Source organism: Lynx canadensis, chromosome C1 (genome assembly GCF_007474595.2).
Source record: "Lynx canadensis isolate LIC74 chromosome C1, mLynCan4.pri.v2, whole genome shotgun sequence".
NCBI lineage: Eukaryota > Metazoa > Chordata > Mammalia > Carnivora > Felidae > Lynx > Lynx canadensis.
In genome coordinates this window covers 177,412,578-177,435,195 of record NC_044310.1, presented here as the reverse complement: position 1 = coordinate 177,435,195, position 22,618 = coordinate 177,412,578, and the positions used below count along the sequence as shown (strand labels likewise).

The window sequence follows — 22,618 nt, the reverse complement described above, 5'->3', positions numbered from 1 at the left end:
CAAACTGTCCTAAGCATACCATTTTCAAAACTTCTCAATGAACAGATTAATCTGAAATATTTTTACTTACTCTTAAACTAAGAAGTCACGATTCTATCAAAGAAATCTGACAACCCGTGAAGATAAAAATTCAGATTATACACTAGTTAGGGAAAAAATAGCTAATATGAAGCACCTACTCTCTCTGGACTGAGCTAAATGTTCTATGCATTATTATGCTATTATTACTCAAAGGATTAAGAAACTGAAGGCTAATGCATTTAAGTTAACTTGAGCAAAGTAATAATGCTGGCAAGTGGCAGAGTGAGAGCTCACGACCAGCCTGACGCTGGGATTCGTGCTGTCTACCACTACAAGGGACCTCCTGGGCCAAGAGATTTCGTGACAAAACATGAGATGAGATTTCCTCACCAATACAATACCAAGACTAAAATCAGAAAAGGGCAACTACGGGAAAATTCACGGGGAAATCACAGATACGAATTTTCTGTTGAGGTGCTAACCAAACTAACCAAAAGGTATTTTGTTGTTAATTGAAAAGAAAACAGAGGATCAAACAAATATTCAATTTGGCATATCAACGCCACAAACAGAAAAAAAGTTAAAGATATCTTCATTCTTTGAAGTATCTAAAAGTGAAGTATGAGTTTTGGGTTAATGTGAATACAGCAAATATATTATTGCTACAGAATTTGCAGCAAATAACTTCTTATCTCAGTGGCTCATGATAGTCTGGTAAATGCCAATGAATGGCCTAAAAAGATACCAATGAGCCAATGAGCAACCCTCCTTTTATATCCAAGCATAAAAGCAGCTAACAACCTATCTTTGCATGGCATGACAAAGAGCAATCCTAATTAACAAGTCAGCAACAAAAGAGGATAAAAATCAAAACGAGCAGGGACAAAGGCAGCTTTCTCTGAACAGAAGTGCATTTTTCATGTGGCAAACCTAAGAGTATTTGTACTGCACAGACAAGTATCAAAGTTTCACGTTCACTTTCTTCCCGGTTCTCTTTCTCTCTTATACAAATATTTCTAAAACTCCATGAAGATTAGTTAACATTACATTAGTGTGTTCAAATACAGGACAAAGTGCCACACTTCTGGGATGATGAAGTGTCACGTTCATTTATAATTATGAACTAAAAAAACAAGTATGTAAAACCCCAAAAAGTCAAAGAAACTAAAAGCAAAGAATAAGACAGGAAGAAAAGAAACTGGTCACCAAATCTTTGTACATAATACTTTAAAAAAAAAAAAAAAGGATCAGGGCAACTGCAATCAAAAGATTCTCACACTGTCTGGTATAAATTTAAAAATAAATATACACAAGGTCCCTGAAAAGAGATGGGGCTCTCTTTTTGCCAAAAAACAAAACAAAGATTTGGCAGCAATAAACCCAGAATTATGTTTTCAATTTAAAGCATCCAGCTCTCCTTCATACGTCCTAAATATTGCTACTACAACAAAGCAAGGCACAGGGACATGAATATTCATTCCAACCACAATACATTCTTATTGACTGCTTTGATTTTAGAAATTTCTCGTTTTTGTTGGTCTCCAGAGAGCCATACTTAATCTTCTCCATTCTTCAATGTCTATTTTACAGTTCTATTGCAGGAAGTGTGACATGCGAGCTTTATGGATAACACACAGAACAAGCACAATAACAATATGTTTCTCTAGTGTTTTCAATTTTCAAAGGACTTTCATAGGCATTGTAATATCAAATTATGATAACAGGCTCCTCTAGCACATAATACAAGGAGCTTCTGGAGAACAGGATATTTTTAAGACCCTCAAAAATAATGCAAGACTATATGAAAAAAAAATATATATAATTAGGCCAAAAAAAATCACTCCATCACCATTCTCAGGGCCTTATCATGAGACTGCTTAGCATGTATCTGTATTTTAACATTCATAATTATTATCGGTAATGTTTTATATGAAGGAAGGAGAATGGACATGGCAAAATTATATACAGCACTCACCTGTTAGTGTAAGTTACATTAGTTGAAAATTCTTTAAGTAGAATCAAATTCTAAAAGGAGAAAAGCCTACATTCATGTCTTCTACGTAGGGAGCGTATAAAGTAGATTCCAAAGCCTACTTTTAAAATCACTATCCGGTAAATGCTCTAAAATCCCTTGCCTGATCTTCTGCAGCTCCTGAACCTAAATTTGGAATGCAGCCACAGGATAATGGGGGGGGGGGGGGGGGGGGGGCAACAGAGCAGATTAGCATCCCTGCAAACCCATGGTACCAACCTCAATAGTATTGTGACAACTACTGCTTTATTTCCTTCAGCTCTGCCCCACCTTCCAAGAATAAACATTTCCTATCTTCTCTGTGCCCTGAAACCGCACAGCCTCCCTCCAACTCCACAACTTATTCTCAGCATAAAGCCTTTCATCCACTTCAGGAAAATGGAAGCCAATGGGCAGAAACTTCCTCAACTTCTCCCTACCATACCTACCTACTGCATACCTACCTACCTGCCTGCCTCTCAATGTCCTATTTTATTGAAGGAGATACTCTTCCTCCTACCATACCTAAATCCTCTGCTGATGCCAAGAGCTCCGTCTCTTTCCAGAGACATCACTTTGTTGTCCGTTTCCTCTTTCTTGTATCTATTTTAAGCTCTCCTTCTTTACTGGGTCTTTTCTATCAGCAGCCAACCCTGCTCTACTCCAGTAGTTCCCCAGCCTTCAAATCTCAAAGCCAAGAAAATTTTCTTAATAGTGGAGAGGAGATTACCAATATGGGCCACCCATTTCTTATTTTCTGAGCACAAACAATAAAGAAGACTACTATCTACTAACATCATTTACTAAATAAAAAGACATTTAGCACCAAAAGTAGGAAAGACATTATGTAAATGGACACCTTCATCTTATTTAATGCTTATCTGTTTTGTACGGTTGACTCTTCCAAATTTCTTGCAATACTTTCTCTCCTGGACTTCTATTATGGTATGCTGGATTTTCTCCTAATGGGACATTTTTCCCCAGTGGGAAACCTACTGTTCTATCCTACTTTTTATTTTTAATGTTAAATTTTGAGTATCTGTTACTTCGTTTTTAAAAAATGTCTATTTTTGAGAGAGAGAACACAAGTGGGGAAGGGACAGAGAAAGAGGGAGACAGACGATCCGAAGCAGGCTGTGCTGACAGCAACAAGCCCAACGTTGGGCCATAACTCATGACGCCGTGAGATAATGACCTGAGCCAAAGCTGGATGCTCAACTGACTGAGCCACCCAGGCACCCTTATCCTACTTTGAAAGTGGGAGTTCCTTAAGGTTCCTTCTCATTCTGCACGGTCTACTGGAGCAATCTCACACAACTTACAGCTTCAAACCTACTCGCACCATGCTAACAACTCACGAAATTGTATCTCCAATTCAAACCACTCTCCTAAGTTTTCGGCCTGTATCTGACACTTGTCACTACTTGGATATCTCAGAAATAAAAATATGTCAAACAGAAGTTAGCTTTCTCACAACTGCCAACTGCTTACCTAAGATCTATTTCCTATTCCATCTAGGCTAACAGAATCTCTACTTGTTGGAGGTAGCAATGCGCCAACTGAAAATTCTTTCCTAGATTCCCTTGTAGGTAGTCTGGCCAGCGAGTGTCAGATGAGTTTCTAGGAAACTTCTCTTACCTGATTTAGATATCACTCTTTTCTTCTACCACTTTGACCATACACGTGAGGCTAAAGGTGGAACACTTTTCAACTACATAGTGATAGGCATGATGTCTAACCCCAACACACGAAGGCTGGTTGGAGCAGAAGTGTATCTTACTGATGGCACACATCTTGGATTGCCTACCCCCAGACTTATTATAATACAAAGATAGCCCTATTCATTGAGACCTCTATTAATCATCCTCTTGATAGCTATAGTCAAAAGACCCCTTAATTGGTACAACAACCAAAATTAATCTTTCCCTGTACTCCCAAGATTTGCTTCTCCAGCGTTCTCCATCTTAACAATGTAGCACCATCTGTCCTATTGCTAATACTAAAACCTGATTGTCCACTTAACAGGTCATTCTTTTCACCCACCAAATACTATCACCAAGTGCTGCCAATTTCATCTCCTAAACACATCTCATACCTACCTTTCTCACATCTATTTCCCTATTCTAAGCTACCATCACATCTCACCTCAGCCCTAAAACTTCAACTTTTGTCTTCCTCTAATCCATTCCCCACAGAACAGTTTTAAAACCAAATCACGTCATTCCCCTTCTTATACAAGCCAAATACACTTTGAATAGTACAAAACTCTTAATGTGGCATGTAAGATCCTACATAAATATTTCCCAAACTGTGTTCAGAGGACCATCTACAGCAGAAACACCCAAGGGGCTTACTAAAAATGCAGGTGTTTAAGCCAATCTCCAAGATTGTGCCTTAGGACACACTTGGGGCACCTGGGTGATTGAGTGGGTTAAGCGTTTGAGACCTGATCTCAACTCAGGTCTTGATTTCAGAATCATGAGTTCAAGCCCCATGTTGGGCTCCACACCCAGCGTGGAGTCTACTTGAAAAATAATTTTTAAAAGTTAATAAAATTAAGACACACTAACAGCTGTAGTGTACATTGAGACAAGAAGGGCTATCCTACATCATGTGGTCTTATGTCTTATACTCATCCAGGGCCAATCTCCATTCACACCTTGCCTCACTCTTCTCCCATCATTTTTGCTTTCTTTTACCATCTCCAAAGTGCTCCTTCCTGTCCCCGGGCCTTCAAGCCAGAGTATTTTATTAATCCTCACCCTCCCTCTAACTCATTCAAAATTTATCACCTTTCAGGGAAAATCAGCCATACCTATTTTATCAAAAAATGAAATCTTGTTGTTATACTCTGCTGGAACTTTGTACATGTCTACCATTTATTGTATTTGTGTATTTCTTCAAGATACAAAATGTTATAGCTAACTACTCCCCCAGCACTCATCCCCCTCTTTCTCAGAGGGAAGTTTTACTGAAGACTGGTGTGCATGTTCTTATACTTTAACTACATTGTATGTTTATCTCACAAAGTCTGTTACAGGTGTATAAATCACTTGGTATACGCCATTTCACCTCCTTTATAAGTAAAAATGAACTAGATCTACATGTATCTGTATGAACAAATCACTTTCACCATTTTTGCTATTTTATTAACTATTCAGTATCTACATCCCCACTAGATTGCAAACATCAAGGGCTTGATCAGACTCATTGACTACCCGCATATCCTAAGTACTTTGCAGTTTCTGGCATGGAACAGGCAAGGAACAAATAAATATTGGTTAAATGAAGAAGTAATTAGCAAATGAACAATAAACAGAATACTAAAGCTAATTTATATAAAACCAGAACTACTCTGTCAAATTAAATTGGCTAAATAACTTAAACTGTGTGTATGTGTAAACAAAAACTAGTGAAATATTGAGGGATAACTGGTTCTTGGTAGAAAAAAATAATCTGAAGTTATACATTTGTATTTATATATTGGGATCTAATCTTACACATTGGTAGGGGATTTATATGCAATACCAGGAATGAAGAGCAGAAAACACACACAAGAGAAAAACAAAATGCTTGGTATTTAGAATGGATGAAAAATTGTTTCATAACAATATTTGGAAACCTAGAAATCAAGACTCAGAAGAGTCCTGGTCACTTTCTTATAGCAACTTTAGTGGAAAAACAACTTCACTGAAAGAATGAACTATTTGTTCATCTTGTACCCTACCACATTATTATAAAAACAATAATGGAAGAACAATTTAATTGGAAAATGGGAACACTTACTACCAGCTCTCCTGAGTAAGGGCATTAGGATAGGTGGAAGTTATTTTTTAGATATACTTTAACAGCAGAATTGTGTTTCATAGTCCAGTACACATATTTTGGGGGAATCTGCTTATATCTAACATTATCATTAAAATCATATATACAAGAACAAGTATAAATGACTCTGGATGAGAATACAAAATTTGTTTTTCATCACTGAATTATTCTGGTTGGTTTCCAAAAAAATTTTTTTACCCTAAAAACAAGTGCAGATGTGAAGAAAGATACATTAATTTTTGGATAATAAATCCAAATCCAGATCATAGAATTCTTATATATAAATAAGGTTAGTGAAAACCCCTACAATTGAACCCTGTGGAAAGCTTTATGGAATCAGGGTTTTTAAAGGTTTTGATAAGTTGAGGTTAGCTGATAGGCATTTAGAGGAAATACACAAAAGGATTTAAAAGTGCATCTTTAAAATTAAGTTTTAAAGAGTTAGAATAAACATCGGCTTTTAGTGCTAGTGTACTGATTTATATTTAATGCTAGGAATATACAATAAGGAAACTTTTTAAGTAATGAAAAAGACTTATAAGAGCTAAGCTAAAAATGACTTCACTGATATTTAGGGCTGACTTGTTATCTTCTATAGTCAAGTAATATTGGAGTTAATTTTCCCATTTATATCAACACTTTTTTTTTTTAAGACTTTTTAAAAAAAGTTTATTTATTCATTTTGGGAGAGACAGAGACAGCACAGGTAGGGGAGGGACAGAAAGATAGAGGGAGAGAGAGAATCCAAACCAGGCTCCATGCTGCCAGCGCAGAGCCTGATGCAGGGTTCGAACTCACAAAACCATAAGATCATGACCTGAGCCGAAACCAGAGTCAGATGCTTGACTGAGGCACCCAAGTGCCCCAAGACATTTTAGACATAAATGTGCTGTATGCCAAAAAACCCCTAATAGTTTCCCAACATATCTAATTCTTAGTAAAAGGATCTCTGGGGAGAGGAACTTTTCTCTGAGTGAAATAATTACATGCACATATGAAAATTGTAGGACACTGGTGGTATGTGATGGAGACACTGCCTTATATAAGGTATAGGAAATTCAAAGTATCACAGGATAACCTTATTTAATATGAAATTTCCCTTTTTGGTCTATCAAGACACACTGAAATTGTATTGTCCTTAAATTTCCATGGAGTATCTTGATTTTATTAACAAGGAGACATAAGTTGCTCTGCTTACATTCTGCAATGGGAAATAATATAGTCTATGGTCAAGACAATGAGCTCTGGAACCAAAACTGCCTGGGTGTAAATCCTGGTTCTATATAGGATCGAATTCTGTGACCTTAGTGAATTTACAAGACCTATATAAATCTACAGAGGTAGTAATACCTACTTCATAGACTTCAGGGGGATTAAAAAATTCTCAAAACATTCACGGATGGTTAACCCATAGTAAGTCACAGTGAGTGCTAAAAGTCATGCTATTCAAATTCTGATGTTATCAGGTTTCTGCTGATGGTGTATTGGGCATGCACTGTTGCTAGAGTTGACTGAAATTATGGACATTGAAAGCAAACTACAGAAAACCACAGGATCCTCTAGGTTAGGAAACTGGACGGCCTTAGCAAATTGAGATTACCTCAATTTTGGCCTACACCTTTGAGGACTGATCACTGTATATTTAGCGATTAGCCTACACACTGCAAAGTCTCTTGTGATAAGGGATTGAGAAAGAAACTCTAGACTTTCAAGGTCTTTGGGCACAGGCAACAGGCATAGATGAAAGACATTCTTTTTAAAATTACTGCCAATTTTAGGTAAAAATGGTAACTTCAAACCTATGATTAAGAATGTTTACAGATTAACCATTACTATCCTATGTCAGAATGAGTAAGAGTGGCACATCTTCCTGAAGTCAATTTTACTCCAAATCTGGAGAAGATAAAGGTTAGGCACAGACCTTATAAATACTACGTTTTAAAAAAAATATTAAAACAGGTGAAACAGAACAAAATTTATATAAATTTTTAAGGTAGAAAACAAGCCTCAGAAGTTCATGCCTTATGGTATATACCCCATTACCTATCCAGATCCTATACCCAACTGCCCAGCATTCACTGATCCTATTTAAGTCCCAAAAGCACTAAGTAAACCACAGTTTCACTCTATTAAGAACTTTTGCAGAAGATCCCAAATTCTTAACTAAAACAAAAATCTAAAATTCACAATGGCAGCGAATGGGAATTTTTGCAAAACAAAAACTACAAAACACAATATGCAAACATAGCAACAGCCCTCTCTCCAGAGCCCCTAAATATAAGGTAAATGCACTAATACATGAGACCATTACATAACAAAGCCCAACATGTAAGGGATACCAAATCAACAGCAGTGCTGATTCTGTGGCAGACATATATGGTGGATGTAAAATAAAATTGGCACAACAGAGACAAAATAAAAATTAAAGCTTCTCAAGTTTTTATTACTTGGCTAAAAAACACAGCAAACTAATTTTCTTTCTCTGTTTCTCCTTCAGGTGAAAAAAAAAAAAACATACATACTCTAAGTTTTGTTGTAATAGCATGTTTTAGCTGAAACACTTCACAAATGGGTAAACAGAAAGTTAAATTCTACTTCCCACCTCCTTAAAACCATTCTCTAAAACTTCTCTTTCAGGTAAAAAGAAGAGACATTAAGGCAGGAATATTTTATTGGTATGATTAAAAAGGGTTAATACTATTAGTCACCAGAGAATTTTAACAAAATCACTTGTTCTATAATTTCATCAAGAGATGTTAATAAAGTTTCATTGTGTAAAAAATGTAGCATTCATTTTAATTCAAAGTAGAAACAATATTATTTAGTTCATTCCTTTATTTATATTATAACTCTTGTGCAGACCTAGACCCACAGACATATGTATTCAAAGCTGAAGGTAAAATAATGAATTATTAACAATAAACTTTTATTATAATGAAAAAAGTCTGAATTAACACTCATGTTTTTTTTAACTTTTTAAAGAAAATAACTCTAGAATGGTAAATGTCAACAATATTAAGACTTGGAAATGAACATATCAGCAATACCAAGGCTTGAAAATGAAAACACATTTTATGAGTAACTTTCATATATTTTTTAAGTTACCTCATTTTCAGCCAAAAATGAGTTATTATTGGAAAAGTTGGAAAAAGAAAGAATACTTGAAATTAACATAGTCTGAATTTTTCAATTAGGATCTTTAATCACGAGAGACTGTGAGAAAGAACAAAACAACAAAGTATGGATGGAGTCAATAATTTATGCCATGGTTTTACACAACACAATTAATCTCATCTAATGAAACAAAGTCAAGACAAGTATTATGTTATCCCCTCAAAGGATAATCTGTAATTGTTCCTTAGTGATGATTTGTGAAAGGCACATACAAAATAATGAAAACTAATAATTATAAAGAAAAGATGAACAAAAGGCTGAAGATTTCAATTTGAATTTTACAATGGAATGATCCAAATGTGAATAGTTATACTAGCATAATTGATGCTAATATTTCAGCATCATTCTAATTTTAATAAGTATAATGTGAAAACAGAGTTTATACTGAGTAAGAGCCAGTATCCTAAAGTTCAGCTTCTCATCTATATAAACTTATGGGGAAAAGAGCTATATAACAGGCAAGTTTAAATTTTGAGAAGAAACCCGTACTGTTTTTTGGAATAACAATATTTAAGTTGTAACATTTCTAAGTCAACAAAGGCGTTTAAAAAGTAACACTTCTCAAGAACAGCAATATAAATTTCCTTCAAAAATAAAAAATAAATCCCAGAAGTATGAAATGGAGATTGGTACTAAGGACAACATACATGATAGAGTAATAAACTCTTGTTCTGAAGCCACCTAGAGATCCAAATATGCAAAATAAAAACAAAGGAAGTAAGGTAGATATTTTGCATAGTATGTGCTGGAAAAAGCTGACTTGAAAAAAAATTTTTTTCTTTTAGAAAACATTTCTTTAGAACTCCAATAGCCTTTTGTTTTTTTAACCTTTTTACTTTCAATATTTAACCTAACTCCAAAGGAATTTATTTTAAAAGCAAATGGCGCAACATTTATTTTTACAGTCTCATTTTTCCTATACTTTCTTTCAAAGGTTCCAGGATAATTTCTTATTTTCAGAACTACTGTATAATTGTTAGCATTCACTTCTTAATTTTTCCAGTCTTTATAAGTTGTGGCGTAAGACTCTTTACTAGAGAAATACAATTAAGTAGTTTTTACTAAACATTGATGTAACAATGTTTGCCAAATAACTTAAGAGTTGTATTAACTACTGACAATTATGCTTTTCATCACAAATAACCAACAAACAAAAGATGTAACAAAACACACAATAGAACAATTCCATCAAAAAAGAGAAAAAAATATTGTACATGTGTTAACTGAGGAAGCAAGGTGGTAAGAAACCTGGAAAGGAGGTTGGCTGAAGCGGGAGTTTGCACCACATAAACTCTAAGATTGCTTTCAATCTCAATTATGGGATTCTAATAAATTATAAGATTATGGTAAATGAAAGAACAAAGACCTAGAAAGGTTGAGCTATGTTTTAAAAATAAAACAAATTCTTTAGCTGTTTACAGAATATGAACTAAAATCGTAAGTGAGGGTTCCAAGTGGAACTGACCAGAGAGATTATCATTATATAAACAAAAATTGCCAGACGTGTAATATGGAAACAAATCTAAAACTATTTCAGGTAAGAACACTTCCTTTTAAAAGCTAAGCCTTCCGGGGCGCCTGCTTGGGTGGCTCGGTGGGTTAAGCATCCAACTTCGGCTTAGGTCATGGTCTCGAGGTTTGTGAGTTCCGGGAGTTTGAGCACCTCATTGGGCTCTCTGCTCTGAGCACAGAGCCCACTTCAGATCCTAGATCTCCCTCTCTCTCTGCCCCTCCCCTGCTCACGTGCACATGTGTGCTTCTCTCAAAAATAAACATTAAAAAAAATAAAACCTAGGCCTTCCAGATAGGTAATTTCAATCATCTGAGGTATTTCAGCAAGGTAAATACTTAGTGGAAAAAACCATTATTTTTAATAATACTATGTCCAGAAGACTCATGTCCTCAGGTATTAAAATTTGGCTTAAGAATAAATATACCATGGGGTGCCTGGGTGGCTCAGGGGGTTAAGTGTCCCACTCCTGATTTCAGCTCAGGTCATACATAATCTCACGGTTTGGGAGATCAAGCCCTTTGTCTGGCTCGGATTCTCTCTCTCTGACCCTCCTCTGCTCACGCTCTCTCTCTCTCTGAAAATACATATAAATAAATTAATTAAATAAATAAATAAGCAAGCCAAGTTGTTCTTCATCAAGATTTAACTAAAGTATTTCTGACAGTAACTGAGATTTAGACTTCAAGGTCTAACAATGTTGTTATGAGATCAACTGCCCAAATGTGTCATCTCATTCCTCTTTCCTAGAGTCTGTATCCTGACGCTCATCACAGCATTTGGCACCAAGAATCATAATTTTTTTAAGTTTACTTAATACATAACAGTTCTCAATAAAAAAGATTTGGAATTTACCAAAAACTACCACAGACACCACCAAAAAAAGGTAATGCACTCAAATGCTAATTTATATCTTATTCATTTCAGTTAAAGGTGAATGTAATTGACTGGAAAGCCATAATAAAAATTTAATCAACATAGGCTTTACACATTTTGCACATCTTAAAAGTCTCTACAGGTGCAACGTATAAAAATCACTAAAGTGGATCTATAATCTACAAAACATATGGTAAACTAAAAGTCAACCTTAAAATTAACCTTTCATATATCAAAATATAAAATAATAAAGAACATTTTAAAACCACAGTACAAGAGAATCATTTCATTAAAAATAACAATTTATGATCAGTCTAAGCATCTAAAAAATAAGTACCTTTTCTATTACTGTTTAAGAAGTTTAGGAGTCTAAAAAACATCAAGTTTGCCAAATGTTTTATGTTGGATAAATTTTGTTCTAGATGCTTATAATTTAGTTTTAAAAACTAAACTAAAACAGACTATAACTCTAAATTTCTTCAAGTCTGTGTGGTATTCACTTCAATAAACTACTTTGGCAGGAGAAGGGAGAAGGAGGATAAGAGAACGTCTCCTAGTACAACTAAATTCTTTCCATTTCTATGTAGTGTAAGAAACAAATGTTTTAAGTATGTTATAATTTGAGATAAAAGAAAAAAGTAGTCGAACTTGATACACTTGAATATATCTTCCTGTTTATTTTTGCCTTTTTTAAAATGTTTATTTTTGAGAGAAAGTGAGACAGAGCATGAACGGGGGAGGGGCAGAGAGAGAGGGAGACACAGAATCTGAAGCAGGCTCCAGGCTCTGAGCTGTTAGCACAGAGCCGGACGTGGGGCTTGAACCCATGGGCTGTGAGATCATGACCTGTGCCAAAGTCGGACACTTAACAGACTGAGCCACCCAGGCGGTGGCTATATCTCTAATGTTTGGTTTTGGTGTTATCATACAATGTAAATACTGAATTTAATATAAAGCAGTAAAGGAACTGAGCAGAAATTATGTTACTTTTTTCTTTAAATTACATTCTAGCATTTTCAAGATTGGTTAAAAACCAAAATTTCCACAAAATGAATAGTAAAACACATTCTTAAAAATTATGTACAATTTTTGGAATAAAACTGTTCCATAAACTGTTCAAAATGATAAGTACATTATTTAAGTTGAATATAATCCTCCCATATAATAAATTTTGGAGACTGCTTTAAAGTCAATTTCCATATGAAATTTGATATTCTTGCTTTCCCTTTTATGAAGTTCTCCAATACTGTTACTCTCTTACCCTGACAGTGCAGGTAGTGAATGGGCACAACAAAAGAAACCACAAATCTTCAGAGTCAAACTGAGTAAGTAAAACATGTTATATTTTATAAATTCTGGGACAGCAAAAATGTCTATCTGGATAGACAGATACACTCACAAACACATATGTATATAACACACACATGTATATAAATTATCAGGGTATAGACTGACATATCAGTATACATCAGTGTTTCTTCTCACATACATACATGCCTACAAAACTTGACACTGTCAGGCCAAGACGACCAAGCTGAGCCACCTCTCCCTTTGCTTCAAATGGATTAAAAGCAAAAAAAAATCCAAGTGTGTCTTTGAAAGTAAGCAATCATAAATCAATCACATACTGAATATATCAGGACACATGAACTTATTTCCTAGTCCCAAAAGAACTTTATAAAAAAGAAAATCCCATTTAGATAAATACAAAATCCTATAAACAATGGTATTTCCCCTTCAAATAGTTTTAAAAGTCTACAATATATTTGGGACGACTTCTCTGGATACAAATGATGTTATCTGATCAAACAGTAAAATTTAAACTTAAAGTAAAGCTGACCTTAAACAATGTGGGAAGGCTTAGGAATACTGGCCCCCATGTGGTTGAAAATCTGCATAGAACTTTTGACTCCCCCCCCCAAATTTAACTACTAATAGCTGATGCTGACGAGAAGCCTTACCAAGAACATAAACAGTTCAGTAAAACATTTTGTATGTTACATAGTAAGCTGGAGAAAAGAAAATGTTATTAAGAAAATCATAAGGAAGATAAAATAAATTACAGTACTGTACTATAATTTACTAAATTAAGTAAGTGGAGCCATGCAGTTCAAACCTGTGTTAAGAGTCAACCGTACTGTTTATGTCTGACAATGCATGGAGCCTCATTAGACTTTGGACTATGCTGTGGAAATATAAAGTTCCTTCTGAAGACTAAATTCCTTAAAAAGTAAATAAGGTGAATTTCTGTAGTATAGTTATTCCATTTAATATAAATTCTACTGTGATTCACAATTCTAAAGTAATATTACAATACTCTTCATCTGATTCAGCAATGTTTTCCTACCCTACACAACATATAAAACAGTGACACAGTGAGTAACACCAGTGATACTCTTCCTCAGAAAGCTGAACCAGGAAACCAGCAAATAGGGTAGATTTTTTTCTTTTTTAAGTTGTTAAATGGAAAAACAACAAAAAAAAAATTGGGAGAAAAGTCTTTATTCAGATACTTCTAGTACAACCAATAGAAAAATGTACTCTCCCTCAAAAAGCCCACCGACTCTATACTTTGTTAAAAAAAAAAAAATTAAATGAAGCCCTTTAGAGAGTATTTCTAGTATGTCTTCACAATAGCCTCAGAAGTAAAAATCTAAAGCATTTTAATAGTATCTTCATAAAGATTTACTATTTTGAAGTTAAAATTCCAACTATTTGTTGTACTTAAAATGCTAGAGTTCCTTTCATCAAAAAAAAAAAAACAATAAAATCAGCTTAAAATAAATTTATTGTACAATACAAAAAGTAGGCATACTGGAAAATAAAAGGTACATTATTAAATATACAAAGCAAATAAAAGAAAGCTAAATAACACAAATGTTTTAATCCAAACACTAAGATAAAATGCACAACATTTATGCTAAAAATAAAGTATTTCAGGAAGGATATGCATTTCAAACGAAATGTTAATAATGAAAAAAAAAAGAAAAACAAATGTGCTAACTTCTAAATGCTTGAATATCAAGAATCAGTAATGGCATGAAACATTAAATCCACAATACTGGGTACTTTTCAAGAACTTTATTTGAAAAGGTATTAAAAATACTGAAGGAACCAATTTAAAGAATGTTCTTAAATCTGGCAAAGATTTTCCTTTTTTTTTTTTTTTTAAATTAAAGTTTAGGGGCCTATTCACAGTATCTTCCCTCTTCTTCCATTTATATACCTTCCTACAAAAATTTCTGGATGCTCATCCTTAATAAGATTAGCTACAATACAGTCAGCTACAAATTAACAACATAATTTTGAAATCTATACATAGGACACAATAGGAAAAATTGAATTTTCATTTTATAAAGTAAAACCATCTCCAAATGAAATAGTAAAACATAACAATTTAGAGCACAGGGAAAAAAATAAAGCCTTTTTTCCAATCTATCAATTAAGACATTCAGTTCCCCAAACTGCAAATGGCTTTGGTGGAACTAATAATACAAATGATACTGTTTAAAGTTGTTGCAGAGGTGAGGCTTTCAAAAAAACCACTCCCCCCTACCATCCGCCCCGTAAATGGCCAAAGTAGAAGTATCCACTTAGATTTGCATTTGTACATTAGAGAAATATTTAAGTAACAATAAACTCCTTGGTAAGTCCTCCAAAACTTAACACATAATTATTTAAATATATAAGTTAGCCCAAAAAGCTTTTGACCAACATCTTTGGAAGGGAACTTCTTTTTCTAATATCACAGTTCCCAAGCTTGAGACATCATTTGATCAGGTTTTCTGTATCTATATTTGCGCTAGTATCGAAATTGCTCAGTGAAATCTTTTTTACTAGATATACTTTTATAGATGTGACCTACCACATATGCCATGACACTAAAAAACTACCAAGTCTCCTTCTAGACCCCAGACCCCACCTCTGCCCCTCCAAAATCTACAAGTTTAAAAATGAATAAAACAAAACAAAAAACACCTTGTGGCTATGGAGAATTGTGGGGAAAACTGAAGAGTTATTTGGAAGAAGGAAGAAGTGTGAATAGGTCCTACAGAATTTTACAATCACTTTGCCAAGACAGACTAAACATTGTAAATTATCCAAAATAGTCCTTCTTTTAAAAACAAGTTTTGATTCTCAATATTGCATTTTTATAACCAAACAAAAGGATTCAGATCTAACACATTTTAGTAGCATACTTACTACTATCAGACTGAATTCATTTCCTAAGTACTCTAAAATTAGAGTTCAAATAAAACAAACTCTATGAGATGTTATTATAATTTATCATAAAAGATTCATTAGCATTTGTGGAATTATTACGATAATAAAAATATTAAAAACTAAAACCCAAGATTCACCATTCACACTTAAATATAACATAGAAAAAGTAACGTGAATAATACGAAAATAAAATTGTTCAGGTAAACATTTCACTTGAAGACACTCACTGTTGCTCCTTCTGAGTAACCATTATAGCTTTTTAACAGTAAAACATGTCATTATCCTACTTCTGAAATTCTTTGGCTGGAATGTTTTAGTAACATAAGACACTCCTGTACATGACAATTTTGACAGAACACAGAGAAGTTGCAAAGTAAAAAAGCAAAGACATGATTTATATTTTCAAGTGTTCGATAAAATTTAAAATGAATTTTTAAAATTTAAAGCAAATTTATCAATAAAAATGGCATAAAATATAAACTTAAGCTAATTTTATAATCTATCACTGTATTAAGTAATTTGGGATTCATTAATTTTGCCTATGATCATTGTATTTAGCATAGAGATGACTTTCTATTGCCCCTACAGACATCATGTCAGTTTTAAAACTGGGAAGGAAAAAACAAAATGCAATGAAACTTATGAGTTCAATGTGTGGGTTTTAGAACCAAAAATGACATTTCTGTTACCATTTTAAAATGGAGATTAAGTTAAAATTTTAATTACACCATGAAAAAATTTAAAGGAATTTTTTCCTTTTTGCGTCTTTAAAAATAAAGCAAATTTGCTTTACTTATGTATAAATACTTTTTTAAAGACCAACAAATCCACTTTTTAATCTATTATCTTTATACAAAGATTAAAAGGAAAAAAAGCTTTATGGCTCCAGCACCCAAGGTTGAAAACACAAAAAACTCAAATAAATATTTATAGTATGCAAAAAAGCTAAAGATGGTTGAAAGAGTAAATGAAGAACATTCTGAAACTAGAACCCATTTCTTTAGCTTTTCTCTCCCAGACTTTCCATTCTATATACTACAGTTGTAGAGATGTCCTCATTTGACTCAGGTGACACTTTTTTCCATACTGTCTCTTTTAAAGCAAGTTCTTGTTGGAGACTTTCATAGTCCAATGGTCCAAAGGAATGCTAGTTGTTCAAGCAACATACATAATTTATTAGTGCACTTGAGTGAAGAAAGGTCCAAGCTATAAAACGGTATTTTTCAATGAATGTTATTAAGATCTGTTAACATTTTCACCCACCACCATTTGATGTTTTGTTCCATGTTACTCATGTTGACACCCATGGCAGTTTCTATTCTGTTAGCTTTGCATAATTCTCACATATTATAAGTTATTTGATTGGAACTAACAATAGGAAAATTTACTTCGTATGCATTAAAAATATTTTCTACTTATAAGTGCTTCATATCAGCTTCAAGTCTAATTAGGTATTTACTATAAACATTTTCTAGATGGGATGCAAAGGAATTTAATTAAAATTCAAAACAAGTCCTTGGTCCAGTGAACAACTATGAAGACAAAAAATCTTGTTCCTGAAATTTAAGTCCTGACTCCTAAATATTAGCACTAAGAGAAGTATGTATGTGCAATAATATGAAGCCAAACAATGATAATAAACAAATATTACTTTAAGAGTATCAAGAACTCTGCATTAAACACTTTTTATAAAAAAATATTTCATCTATAGTGGCCAATAAAAATTATGAGGCTTTGTAAGGTCTTTCACTAATACTATAATCCCTTTCCTATTTATATATCCATCCATGCCAAAATAAACTTCAAGACTACTACTGACAAATGATTAAGAGTAAAACAAGGCTTTCTTTTTACCGCATGTAGCACTTTCCAAAGTGTTTTTTTGAACAGAATCAATTCTTTTTTTCTTTTTTTTTTTTTTAACAGAATCAATTCTTTAAAATATTGCTTAAAATAGCAGAAAAATGGGTGGGTAGGTGGAGAACCCTGCCGCCAGGTTAACCAGTTTAAATTTAAATAAAACAGCAATAATTATTGTTTATATACTCCTGACTCCAGGATGAAAATGTCAATAACTTGTGTATACTCAATTCGTGATTAGCAAATATATGAGGACACTAACAAACTAAGTTCTATTCAAACAGGTGAATCTCATTTTCTTTCTTTTAGAAAAATATTACATAATAATCTAAATATGAATTTTGCTTACCCTTTGATCACCACCTTCTCTTCGAGGATCAAGTTTTTTTGCAAAGTGTCTCAAATTATCATAGTTATGGAAATTACAGAGAGAAACAAGATCCTGTAAATAAACAGGACAGGAATAAGAAACTGGCTATTCACTGGCTATTTTTTTCATATTGCAACAAATCACACTAATATTGTCCAACTTAACTTACTATCTCACGGAAAATACCACTGCAAAAAGCAGCATGTATCACGAAGAGAACCAAAATCAGATGAGAACATGGATAAAATCAGAATGAGAACATGGAGTAAGCATTGAGAACAATGCTTACTAGCTAGGGCTTACTAGCTAGGGCTAAACCACTCAAATTGTTTCTTTCATTTCCTATAAAATGGGCCTTTAGTAACAGGTCATATGAAAGAACTATTCTAGCAAATAACCATAAAGCACCACAAAAATATAAATAAACATTCTGGTCACAATCTATTATAATCCATAAGCATCCAATGTCATTCTATAGCTTTTGCAAAATATAAAAAACTGAAAAATAAATAATTTTAACTGAGAAAGTTTACAGAAAAATTATAGTACTTAATACAGAGTCTACAAAGTAGTAAATTGCACATAAAACTGGAAGCTGAAATATTAGCAAGACTTGGGTAACTATATAAAATACTGAACTAATCTAGAAACAATTTTATTTTGTAGTGCTTATGTCCTCAAAAAAAAAAAAAAAGACTTTTCAAGATAGTTTATGGATAAAGATATTCAAACATACAGATTAATGATGATATAATAAACAATAATAATTTATGTTGGGATTTAAATTTATACCTTTCCAAGTTTAATAACTTTTGTTGAGGTTTTTTGGAAACTGAAAACTATATACAACCATGACAATTAAAATATCAGCATCAAACAAATGTAATTTCCTATGGGCACGAGTATATGGGAGCTGATGGAAGCAATTTAAAGATCCTTTATAAGTACTGCCATGGCTAACCTAGTAACTTGCAGACAGGTAGGCAGAATGCCAACAATCAATAAACTACTGAAATGATTTAAAAATCAGAATCACTGGATGGTTCCACTTACATGATTATCATACAACATCCATTCATGATAAAAACCCTCAACAGAGCAGGTTTAGAGGGAACATACCTCAACATAATAAAAGCCATAATATGAAAAATCCACAGCTAACATCATACTCAATGGGGAAAAACTTCAGAGCTTTTCCCCTAAGGTCAGGAACAAGATGTCCACTCTCACCACTTATAATTCAAAATAGTACTGAAGTCCTAGCTACAGCAATCAAACAACAAAAGAAATAAAAGCCTTTCAAATTAGTAAGAAAGAAGTAACATTTTCACTATCTGCAGATGACATGTTACTCTATACAGGAAAACCCTAAAGACGACACCAAAAACTACTTGAACTGATAAATGAATTCAGTAAAGTCACAAATAAAAAATCAATACACAGAAATCCATTGCATTTAATGAAACTAATAATGAAACCCCAGACAGAAATTAAGAAAAAAATCCTTTACAACTGCACCAAAAATAATAAAATACCTAAGAATAAACTTAACCAAAGAGGTGAAAGATATGTACTCCGAAACACTGACGAAAGAAATTGAAGATAACACAAAGAAATGGAAAGATATTCCATGCTCATGGATTATAAGAACAAATATTATCAAAATGTCTATACTATCCAAAGCAATGTACAGATTGAATGCAATCTCTATCAAAATACTAAAAGCATTTTTCACAGAACTAGAACAATCCTAAAATTTTTATAAAGTCACAAACAACTCAGAATAGCTAAAGCGATCTCACAAAAGACAAAACCAGACGTTATCACAATTCTAGACTTCAAGTTATATTACAAAGCTGTAGTTATCAAAACATTACGGTACTAGCACAAAAACAGACACATAAATCAATGGAACAGAATAGAAAACCCAGAAACAAACCCACAATTATATGGTCAATTAATCTTCGACAAAGGAGGCAAGAATATGCAATGGTTTAAAAACATAGTGCTGGTAAAACTGGACAAATGGTGCTGGGAGAACTGGACAGCCACATGCAAAAGAATGAAACTAGACCACTTTCTTACACCATACACAAATATCAACTCAAAATGGATTATGGGCCTAAATATGAGACCTGAAACCATAAAAATCCTAGAAGGGATCACAGGCAGTAATTTCTGACATTGGCTGTAGCAACATTTTTCTAGATATGTCTCCTGAGGCAAAGGAAACAAAGCAAAAAAAAAAAAAAAAAAAAAAAAAGAAAAAAGTATTGGGACTACATCAAAATAAAGAGCTTCTGTACAGCAAAGGAAACAATCAACCAAACTAAAAAAAACAAACTGCTGAATGGGGGAAGATATTTGCAAATGACCTGTCTGATAAAGAATTAGTATCCAAAATATATAAAGAACTGATACAACTCAACACCTAAACAGCAAATAATCAAACTGAAAAATGGGCAGAAGACATGAAAAGACACTTCTCTAAAGAAGACATGCAGATGATCAACAGACACATGAAAAGATGTTCAACATCACTCATCATCAGGGTAACGCAAATCAAAAATCACAATGAGGTATCACTTCACACTCATCAGAATGGCTGAAATCAAAAACTCAAGAAACAAGTGTTGGTGAGGATATGGAGAAAAAGGAACCTTCACGCACTGTTGGTAGGAATGCAAACTGGTGCAGCCACTATGGAAAACAGTATGGAGTTTCCTTAAGAAGTTAAAAAAAAAAAATTTAGAAACAGAACTACCCTATGATTCAGAAATCATACTACCAGCTATTTATGCAAAGAATACGAAAACACTAATTTGAAGGGATATATGGACCCCTACCCTATGTTTATTGAAGCATTATTTACAGTAACCAAACTATGGAAACAGCCCAAGCGTCCATCTACAGATAAAGAAGTGGTGTAGGTAAATACAAGGGAATACTACTCAGCCATAAAAAAGAATGAAATCTTGCCATTTGCCACAACATGGGTGGATCTGGAGTATAATGCTAAGCGAAGTAAGCCAATCAGAGAAAGATAAATACCATGTGATTTCACTCATGTGGAATTTAAGAAACAAAACAAAGGGGAGCAGAGAGATAAACCAAAAAGTAGACTCTTAACAACAGAGAACAAACTGGTGGTACCAAAGAGGAGAGGTGGGTGGGGTGATGGGTGAAATAAGTGAAAAGGATTAAGAATCATTTATCATGATGAACACTGAGTAATGTATAGAAGAACTGAAGACTATATTGTACACCTGAAACTAACACATCATTGTATGCTAACTATACTAGAATTAAAATTTTAAAAATCAAATCATTGGATGGTTCCACTTATATGATCATTATTTTCATTAAGAAAATATGCTTACATGACAGAAGTGAATTCCCTTAACACTGTTGCCCATCTTGTCCAGAGGAGGAGACCAGCACATCATGCCCATGACATTAGGGACAACTAAAAGAATGCCCCCAGCAACTCCAGATTTTGCAGGAAGACCAACCTGAAAATAATTTGAAAAAAAAGGATATTCTTGTTAACATTTTAAAATAAGGAAAATTATGTCCAACAATAAGGGAATTGGTTTAGAAATTATGGTATATGTATACACAGAATTCTAACATTACAAGTGTTGTAGATAACTATTAACATGTTTATAATACAGTAAATGAGAAAACACTTATAAAACAGTTGAGATGTATTTAAATACAGAAAACATTTGAAAAGATACACTCTTAAGGATTAAGGTAGATTACATCTAAATTGTGGGGCTATGCATGTTTTTATTTTATTCTTTTGGATTGTGTGTGTGTGTATATATATATATATATATATAGTATATATTGTATACAATATATTGGATTGTGTATATACATATATATATATTTTTTTGAAGTTTATTAGAGAGTGCACACAAGCATGTGGGAGGGGCAGAGAGACAGAGACAGACAGACAGAGAGAAAGACAAACAGAGAGAGAGACAGAGAGGGAAAGAGAATCCCAAGCATGCTGATGCAGAACTCAAACCCATGAACCACAAGATCATAACCTGAACCAAAATCAAGAGTTGAATACTTAACTGACTGAGCCACCCAGGCACTACTGGACTAGATTTGCTAATTCTATAATAAACATGTATTAAAGTATGAAAAGTTATTTTCAAAAAATATTTTATGACTAAAAAAACATGAGAAATTGTATCTTCTTAGAAGATTTTCTGTGGTATACTGTCTGAGAATTCTGAGGAGATAAGATCACAAGTAATTCAAATTAATCCTCTTCAAAACACTTAAGTTCACATTATGTAACACTTGACAGTAACTGTGATAAAAAGACAAAATTCGTATCATCAGGGCAGTATTCACTAATGGCTTACTAACATTCATATATTGAATACCTATTGCTAGAAGTAATCTTGCACAATACTAAGGAAAAAAAAAAATTAACCTGAATGGGATAAACCAATTTCCCAGCAATACAAGATACAAGGGACAATGGTATGGACGTAATAAAGAAAATCTAGACTGAAAAACTCTACAGGATAAATTACCCAGTTCTTTCAACTAAAAATAACAAGAAAGAAAGAGAGGTCAAGGAAGAGAACATACATTTAAAAAGTAATAATAGGGGCGCCTGGGTGGCGCAGTCGGTTAAGCGTCCGACTTCAGCCAGGTCACGATCTCGCGGTCCGTGAGTTCGAGCCCCGCGTCGGGCTCTGGGCTGATGGCTCAGAGCCTG

The 22,618-nt window shown here is 33.6% G+C and overlaps 1 protein-coding gene across 3 annotated transcripts in view; it reads right to left on the bottom strand.

Moving 5' to 3' along the window:
* Nucleotides 1-22,618, bottom strand: part of GLS (glutaminase) — an 82,805-nt gene that overhangs the window by 12,992 nt on the left and 47,195 nt on the right. The window contains exons 13-15 of one of the 3 annotated variants that reach the window (XM_030326010.2): nt 21,252-21,383; nt 17,851-17,943; nt 14,188-16,788 (exon numbers count right to left, since the gene is read on the bottom strand). In XM_030326010.2, coding sequence (XP_030181870.1) covers nt 16,642-16,788; nt 17,851-17,943; nt 21,252-21,383 — 372 coding nt within the window. In that variant the 3' untranslated portion in view covers nt 14,188-16,641. Of the gene's footprint in view, nt 1-14,187; nt 16,848-17,850; nt 17,944-21,251; nt 21,384-22,618 lie in introns of those variants that run through there. The other 2 variants (XM_030326011.2, XM_030326009.2) reach the window with 2 other exon arrangements.